Source organism: Triticum dicoccoides, chromosome 3A (assembly GCF_002162155.2).
Source record: "Triticum dicoccoides isolate Atlit2015 ecotype Zavitan chromosome 3A, WEW_v2.0, whole genome shotgun sequence".
In the NCBI taxonomy this organism is placed as follows: domain Eukaryota; kingdom Viridiplantae; phylum Streptophyta; class Magnoliopsida; order Poales; family Poaceae; genus Triticum; species Triticum dicoccoides.
The window spans coordinates 730,004,309-730,013,539 of record NC_041384.1 but is presented as its reverse complement, the minus strand read 5'-3'; the positions used below and the strand labels follow the sequence as shown (position 1 = coordinate 730,013,539).

The following is a 9,231-nucleotide window of genomic DNA, read 5'->3' as shown; positions in this document are numbered from 1 at the left end:
GCCATGTGCGGGAGACGGCGAGCTGCTCGCTGCAAGCAGGGGCAACAAGGATGATGCGTGGGGGCAGGAGCGCATGCTGTGCGCAAGGAACAAAGCGCGTGATGGTTCATGAACCTAGGCGTGCTAGACAAAAAAAAAGGAAACGGTGAATGGCTGGATCGCACGGTCAAAAGGTACTGTATCATGCGGTGGGGAGGGAACCGGCCCAAATCCTGGCCGGTCGGCCGACGCGTAGTAGCGCCCGAAAAATGGCGGTCGTCACTGATCGGATCATTCTCTGACTTTGACTCTGCACATTCAGACAGCAACATGCTCCCTCTCGGCATCCATCCACCCCACCACGAACCAGGAGCGGCGGCGCTTACCCGGACACCTAGCTCGGTTCACTCTCCGCAGCCATGGCCTCCGCCGTGCCGCCCTCCTCCTCCGCTGTCAAGATCCTCCCCAATGCCTTTTTCCCCCGCTCTCACCACCACCCTTCGGCCTGCACCTCCCTCCGCTCTAAGAACCGTACCAGCACCCGCGTCACCTGCGCAGCTGGCCGTCGATCCCACGCCCTCCCCTCCGCCGGCGACGGAAATGGTTGTAACAATGGCGGCGGCGGCGGCGGCGGAGACGACTCCGAAGGCGGCGGCAACGGAGATGGCTCCGACGGCGGCGGCAACGGAGATGGCTCCGACGGCAACCGCGGGGCGGCGCTGTTCGCGCGGCCACAGGATTGGTGGAGGGCCGACCTGGTGGCGGCGGTGGAGGCCCCGCGGCTGCTGTGCTTCGAGAGCCTCCTCACGGACGACGTTTTCCCCGTCAGGACCGCCGCGGCAATCAGCTTCAACGCAATAGCAAAGGTCTGCGGGGATGGAGGGTCTCGTTTTAGTTTTCACAAGAATGAAATCAAGTGTTTGTGTTAACTGTGAAATTGGATTGGCTGCCAATCTGATGTTTTCTTCCTCTGCTGCTGCTTTTGTTTGCTTAGACTGCAGCAGAGTATGAAAAGAGAGGGGAGAATTTTATCAAAGAGATTGACATCGTCATCGCTGATGCGGTATGCTTCTTGTTCTACTTTAGATTTGCTACTGATTCAGTACATGATAATGATTGTCAGTGGGTGCAGTAATCTTTATCTGATTTACCTACAGTTTAAACATATCTGCACCCTTGCCAAATAAGCTGAGGAACAGAGTATGGGTGTCAAATAGTCTTTATCTGACCATCCATTATTCAGTGTTAGCTTTATCAGAAAATCAGATTTGTTTTTACATGATAATGATTGTCAGCGAGTGCGGTAATCTTTCTAAATTCTAACACAAAGAAATAGGATCCCAAGAGCACTGTATGTCTCCCCCCAAGTGTTCCAGTGTCATCCTGTGATGAGTATAGTTTCTGCTCTTGCTCCATTAATACTCTAGTACATAAATTACCACATAAGTTGAAAATTCCTCAACTAGGATCCAAGCAGCAGCAACACAAACTTCCAGTCGAAATCATGCAAGCTTGAATCCTGCAATGTGATGATATTTTTTGAATATCTCAAGTGTATTCCGCTAATTTATCTGGTTCAAAGCTCACGAGCGAGGGGCATGCTGTCCTGGATCCCCTACCTCTGGTTCCCCTGTAACTCTGAAACCTTCCACTTGCACTCCCCTGCTGCTGTGGGCAATAAAAAATCTGGTTTTGATTGCCTAGCTTCGGCACAGCGTTTCACTGACTGAAGTAATTGATGAGCTGATATTAAATGATTTCTGTTTAACTATTGTACTCCAAAATCATCTGTAACATAATCTAATTCAGTTGCTTCTTGTAATACCCAGGTTAAGGCAATAGCTACAAATTTTACGCTTGTCTATCTACCAACTAGTATATCTCTGCAGCCACCACTTGGGAACAAGGTAAGACTTGTCGCTACCATGTTTCAACGCTGCCCAATATCATTTCCAGCATAACCTAAAACTTCAACTTTTCTATGACAAGAACACTTTATGTATACTCAGATACACCTTTTAGCCTGTTCGTTTTGTGTTAAAACACTTTATGTAATCTTTTTCAGATTGCTTTGGTTGCAAGATTGTACTTATATCTGAACGGGCTAGTAACAATTGCGGTAATGTACATTCATTTTACGGATTATTACGATGCACACTGTAACATCAAATTTTGGATTTTATGATCAACTAATAGTTGTGGCCTCTTTGCAGAGTACCGGCCCAAAGTTTTTCACAGTTGGAGCCAGTGCTTCTCCGGTAAGCTTCCAATCCCCATCAATTTGTTTTAATTTACATTCTGATCCTTTTTGCCACTTCTTCAAAAGTGGACCAGTGTTGAAACTTTGACCGAATCTCACACTTACCCGTTGGGAGTCACACACCACCATGCCCTGGGTGGCTAACTCAGCACTAGTGACCATCGCGTTAAACCCTCGCATTGCCGTGAGCTACTGAATATGCATTGCTAAGTCAATCGTTGGCGCCAAGATGTTCACCCTTGGCATCATCTTGCTTGGTGTCAGTGAGCAGGTGTCAGATTCCGTTATGGTTTCAAACATTTGTGCTGCTAAATTCAGTTCTAGCGACCCCAATGAAGTAATGTATCATACACCTGACATGGTCCTTGATACTCCACTATGAGTTAATAAAAAGATGCCCTTTATCGAAAAAATAAACCTGACATGGTATTGCGAGCTAACTTGCCTTAAGATCTGAACAATCTCAAATCTATTCCCCAAATTTCGTTTCACGAGCTAAATATAAATGGGCTTTTGTTTCTGCAAAATTTCATCAACATTCGAGAAAACAGTATGATTTACCTCTTTTACTTTGGAGTATGCAAACTCCACAGAGTTTCTACTGTGCTGTCGTGCTGATACATCAAGTATTTGTTTTCTGAAATTCTTTCGGCAATTTATTTCTGGGGTAACTAGTGGTTTAATTTTCCAGTGGTTGCTGCTTCTGCTGCTCTCTCCCTCCCTCCCTCCCTCCCTCAGTTAACAGCTGCTGTCTTCAGGTTCATAGAAAATTCAGTTTCGTCAGAATTTAGGTGTTGTTTCTGTCAGTTTCGTCAGTCTATTTTTCTTCAGTTAAAACCTTGCCAGAGAATAAACCGAGCTGCAACCCGGTCTAGTTTGTTAGGCTAGTTCGTCGCTCTGACCTGATCGTGGGAGGCGTGCGAGGAGCGTTGGGATGGCGGTGCTCGCAGCTCAGACACGGCATGTATTTCCATTTTCAGTTAGCGTTGTAAACACTGAATAAAAAGGAGAGAAGAAGCAGAAAAGCTGCAAGTTGAACGCAGCACAAAAATCATTGTCTCTCTCGAGTGTTCTTCATGTTCTCACGTGAGCTCGAGCTAGGTCTAACATCTCTCGTGTGAAAGAAAAAAAACCCGCATGTCAATAAGAAGGATTAGAATTGCAACACAGACATGAATTTATTTCTGAATTTAATGTTTTCCTGTTCTCTCAAGGTCTAAATTATTTGATAACCTTACAATATCTGTGATCTTTTCAGCCTTCCCAGATTGACGCTGGTGTGCCCCAAGCACCAATCATAACAAGGAAGGCTTTCATCCAGGAACTTGATGACAAAGCTGTGGAAAAGAAGTGGTCGTCATACTTTGAAGTTAAAGCAGAGGTCTCAGCTGGGACAACTCCCGCAAAGGCTACAGCACTTTGGTCATACAGTTCGTCTGGAGAATCCCAGGGGAATTCGTCTGGACAATCCCGAGAGAATGGAACAGCCTAAGGCCGTTGCTGGTGTAGTTACCATTAACTATACGGTTATACTGGTGTTGTTGCTGAGGTTGCAGAGCGAATATTTGGTTAGGTAATAAGCTTTATTGCCTCGGGCCTCTGCGCAGCCTATATCTGAATTTTTGTGAAAGCCCGTTGCTCATTGTCGTAAGCCCGTTGCTGCACTTGTCCTCATGTGTTGTTTATGAACAGAAAACTAGAGAATGAAAATTTTGACCTCCTAGTTCATGTGAATTGGTGGTTGGTCTCACCCCCATCTGCTTAAATTAGCCTGCACTTAGTAGTCAAGAAAAACCATTGTACATTGTTCTAGTTAACCAAGGGAATGTATTTCCGAGTCAACTGACAAAGTTCAGTGACTGTGAGCATTGATTAAGAAAATCTTACTTCTAACTACTTCAATGACCCTGAAGATCGGATTTTTTTGATTCGCATAGCTTTGATCAGACAAAGTTCAGTGACTGTGAGCATTGATTACGAAAATCTTATTTCTGACAACTTCAATGAGCCTGAAAATCAGATTTTTGATATTGCGCAGCTTGATTGACTTAGAAATTAGAAACAGAAAATCTGTGAGGACATGGAATGAATTGCATTTGCTAGAATTCTGTACTTAACATTAACTTGTCTGACTGAGTGTAAATCATTTAGAGACCAGGTACCGAACATTGAGTGTTTGGTAATGAAAAACCTTTTGGACATACAAAGTTTAAGTTCTGACAAAACTGCCGACGACGTAGATGCACGGAAGCCTGATGGTTTAGATAGTGAAAACTGGCGTGTGGTGGCAGAGTATTAGCAGCCCAGATTAAGTCCAAATACTTTGAAATCACCTAGAAAAAAATGCTTTGAAATCTGTAAAAAAGAACTAAAACAGAAGCAGATAGTAGAGTTCGAATTACCCCTGGAATCAAGATCATTGCTCTGTGCCTTTGCAAAACCTTTGTCCTTTTGAACTTCACTTTGTTGACTTCCGCCGTAGATTTGACAAAATGCTCAAGGAACATCTTATGGAGGGTCTTAACATGTTTTTGTTTTAATGACAGGCCGATTGAACATTGTCTATATCAGATGCACTGAAGCTTCAGGCCAGCAGTCACCATCCTCCTTTAAGATTCACAACTCGTACTCTCAGATTCTGAGGTCCTCGAGCAATTCATCAAGCTCCACCTCGTCGCACGGGTCCAGATCAATGCCGCCAATCCCCATGGCGATCTCGTCGATGCACGCGACGCCATGGTCATCGCTCCTGCCACCGTCCTCCTGCATCCTGTCGCCGTCGCCGCCCTTCTCGTAGATCTTCTTGACGAGCACAGCATCCGGCAAGCAGTGGCTATCCACGTCCAGGTTGTTGGCGTTGGCGCCACGAAGGTCGTAGCCGAGCGCGCGGTCACCGGGGCCCAGGAGGTGCCCGAGGTGCGTCCTCACGGTGACGACGGCTTTGCTCCTGCCCAGCTCTGACGCACGGGCCACCTGCATGTATGCTGTCCGGTACCCGAACCTGGCGGCCTTGGTGTCGCCGGTGGCCGGCGAGGGGTCGACGTCCAGCACTACGTACTCCACGAGCTGGCGGCTGGTGAGCGCGGGCTCGAACCTGTGCCGGTCGTAGTCCTTGATGCCGAGGCTGACAACGCGGTGGGTGGAGGCGTCGAGGAGGGCCAGCGTGTCGGTGACCCTGACACAGAGCACGAGCGGCCCGAGCCCGCCGAGCGCGCGCGACGCCTCCCTCGGAAGGAAGACGAGGTCATCGCGGCACACCGGGCAGAGCTCCACGGAGAAGGCGTGCCGGTGGCGGTACGTGTTGCTCTTGGTGTCATGCGACACGAGCTGCCTCGCCGCGTCCGCCACGCGCGCCGGCGCGAGGGAGGCGATGAGGGCGACAAGGCCGGCAGCGTGGGAGCGGGACGCCAAGAAGAAATCGATCCCGCCGGCGCCGGTTACGTCGACGCGGGTCGCCGAGCCGGCCGCGCCGAGGGCGGCCAGCCGCTGCTCGAGGTGGAGCAGCGTGCGGCGGTGCGACGCGCGCTGCCGCAGCTGCACGACGGCGCACCACTGGTCCTGGTCGGGGCCGGCGCGGGCCCGGCCGCAGGGGTCGCAGAGGCGGTCGTGGACGGTGAACTCGACGGCGTGGTCCCGCTCCAGCGCGAGGCCGCGGCCGGGGAGGACCTCGCGGCGAAGGCGGAGGCGGAGCCTGATGCGCTTGGAGTGCGGCTCAGTGAACACGAACTCGGCCGCGGTGAGGGTGACGCCGAGGCGCTGGATCGGGCGCTGGACGCGGCGAAGGAGGAGCTGCAAGAGCTCGGCCGACTCCGGGGCGGCGCGCGTCCAGCGCCGCGGGGGCTCCAGGTACGATGAGCACGACGGGCAGTGCACCACGGCGGCGTGGCGCGGCGCGCCGTCGGTGACGTCGACGCGCGCACGGAGGCAGGGCGCGCAGGTGTTGGCCGCGTTGGGCGGCATCGGCACGCCGCACAAGCAGCAGAGCGTCGTGCACGCGGCGGCCGCGGCCTGCGATGGGGGAGGGAGGAACAGCATGTCGCCGGGCAGCGGATGAGGCGACGCCATTGCGATCGGTGGCTGCGGCGTGAGGGTGAGCAGATTGGTGGCGGCAAGTGCCTATACGGTTACGGGTAGAGATTGCCCTTCGTTAGGGTTTCAGGTTGGATTTTGGGTTCATTTGGCAATTAGGCCCATTCTCCAGTACCCTACTGCAAGGTTATTCTAAAGCCCAGTTAAGCAAAAAGAATTATTTGTCTCAAAAAAAGTAAAAAGAATTATTCAACTAAAAAAGAAAAAACACCTAAAAAAACTAAAAAAGCAAAAACTCAGACTCCTCAACATATTTTTGCTCTAAAAAGCACCTCGTTAAATGAATTTCATTGTAATCATTATTTTTACCCGGTTCATAATTAAATTGTTGGTGGGATCCATGATTAGAAAATCATTAAAAATTCCAATTAAAAGACACAAATTTTGAAGTAAATTAAAATAGGAATATTTTCAAATGTGTGATTAAATGTGTCGATGTTATACATAGTTTAGTTAATTTAGAATGCAATTGGAAATGCATTTCAGTCATGACTTGTTACAAATAAATTGAACTCATGCATATTTCATAACTATTGAAGGAAAAATGAATTTCACATCCACTGCAATAGCATTTCACTCAAAAATCTAGAATATATATATAAATATTCTAGTGATATTTCAAGGGAATTTTAAATCACTCCAACACTTGTTCACAAATTCTGAAAATGTTGCACAACTATGTCACATATCTTTCAGAAATTGAGCAATACTACCTCCGTCCGAGTTTATTAGGCCCCTCATATTTAGTGTCAAACTTTGTCCATAAATTTAGATAATAAATGTGAACTAATATGTCACAAAAACTACATAGTAGGAATACTCTTCATAATACAAATTATATTGTGTTGTTGTATATATGGTCAAAGTTAGACCAAAATACTAGGAGATACAATAAACCTGGATTGAGGGAGTATTTCACAACAAAAATGCAACTTGCTCCACAAATGTTGCACATAATTAATTTTATATGCATACAAAAAATAACCAAATTTGCAGTTATTTTAACCATATTACCCAAGAAACTTGGATCCAAACTCAAGGACAAATGGAAAAATGCACATAGATGAAGTGTGGAGACAATTGAACCTATAGCTCCACATATTTGGATTCAAGTTGCCATGTGTGGTTTTGAGCTTCTCTTTATGACCATTGTATTCATTTCATCCTTGTCAAGAGGGGCACCAACGTGGGGTCATGTAGGGGTGTCCGCCCCAGGTAAATTTTGGAAACTTAGGTTAGAGTACCCCTACTGCTTTGGTAGTAGCCACCATGGGAGGCTAGAGGAGTAATCGTGTAAGAGGAAATAACGATTCGTAGGTTCAGTAGAGCAGGAAGAAGAAAAAGAGTAGGGCTAGAATAAGAAAATATATAGGACATGGTGACATGGACCATTGAGTAAGGCCCAAATGAACAATTCAGCCACCAGTCCATCACTTGAGCCCATTTATTGCCAGTAGCTTTGACGGTCCCAAATCCCATTGATACGAGAATAGCGTGCCATCACGCAATCACGTTGTCGTCCAATGCTGCCTCATCCCTCGGGTAACTTCAATTTCCTAGATCCCCCATTGTTAATGAATGTAGTATCTTTTGTCTATGTTCGTTCCTTCTCGAAAGATGAAGTATATGATTGCTCTATAGATGGTTGCATCCTCACTAACATTTTAAGCTCCTTCTTAAAAGAGGATGAAAACCGGGAAGCGGGATAGACGGCACAAGAGAAATTAATCGAGAAGAAGAGGAGAGAAAAGGAAAAGACCATCCCTAAGCCTTTGATATCTGATCCTTCTCTATGGTCCATGTGCTTGGAAAAGCACTAGGTTTAACCTTTTCCCACGTAGATACAATTTCTCTATCTCTTATATAGGAGTATTGAAGGAAATATGCCCTAGAGGCAATAATAAAGTTATTATTTATTTCCTTATGATCATGATAAATGTTTATTATTCATGCTAGAATTGTATTAACTGGAAACATAATACATGTGTGAATACATAGACAAACAAAGTGTCACTAGTATGCCTCTACTTGACTAGCTCGTTAATCAAAGATGGTTATGTTTCCTAACCATGAACAATGAGTTGTTATTTGATTAACGGGATCACATCATTAAGAGAATGATCTGATTGACATGACCCATTCCATTAGCTTAGCACCCGATCGTTTAGTATGTTGCTATTGCTTTCTTCATGACTTATACATGTTTCTATAACTATGAGATTATGCAACTCCCGTTTACCGGAGGAACACTTTGGGTACTACCAAACGTCACAAAGTAACTGGGTGATTATAAAGGAGTACTACAGGTGTCTCCAAAGGTACATGTTGGGTTGGCATATTTCAAGATTAGGTTTTGTCACTCCGATTGTCGGAGAGGTATCTCTGGGCCCTCTCGGTAATGCACATCACTTAAGCCTTGCAAGCATTGCAACTAAATGAGTTAGTTGCGGGATGATGTATTACAGAACGAGTAAAGAGACTTGCCGGTAACGAGATTGAGCTAGGTATAGGAATACCGACGATCGAATCTCGGGCAAGTAACATACCGATGACAAAGGGAACAACGTATGTTGTTATGCGGTCTGACCGATAAAGATCTTCGTAGAATATGTAGGAGCCAATATGGGCATCCAGGTCCCGCTATTGGTTATTGACCGGAGACGTATCTCGGTCATGTCTACATTGTTCTCGAACCCGTAGGGTCCGCACGCTTAAGGTTACGATGACAGTTATATTATGATTTTATGCATTTTGATGTACCGAAGGTTGTTCGGAGTCCCGGATGTGATCACGGACATGACGAGGAGTCTCGAAATGGTCGAGGCATAAAGATTGATATATTGGAAGCCTATGTTTGGATGTCGGAAGTGTTCCGGGTGAAATCGGGATTTTACCGGAGTACC

At 46.7% G+C, this 9,231-nt stretch overlaps 2 protein-coding genes across 2 annotated transcripts; one reads left to right on the top strand and one right to left on the bottom strand.

Moving 5' to 3' along the window:
- Nucleotides 1–333: 333 nt before the first annotated feature.
- On the top strand, nt 334–3,955 carry LOC119273542 (protein RETICULATA-RELATED 4, chloroplastic-like). The gene is made up of 6 exons (XM_037554671.1): nt 334–845; nt 974–1,042; nt 1,809–1,886; nt 2,045–2,098; nt 2,193–2,237; nt 3,498–3,955. Exons 1-6 carry the CDS (start codon nt 399–401, stop codon nt 3,729–3,731), a joined length of 927 nt encoding a protein of 308 aa, XP_037410568.1. The 5' UTR covers nt 334–398; the 3' UTR covers nt 3,732–3,955.
- A 486-nt stretch (nt 3,956–4,441) lies between these two features.
- On the bottom strand, nt 4,442–6,304 carry LOC119273157 (60S ribosomal export protein NMD3-like). The gene has a single exon (XM_037554424.1). The coding sequence runs from the start codon at nt 6,302–6,304 to the stop codon at nt 4,871–4,873; it is 1,434 nt and encodes a 477-aa protein (XP_037410321.1). The 3' UTR covers nt 4,442–4,870.
- Between the last annotated feature and the right edge of the window lie 2,927 nt (nt 6,305–9,231).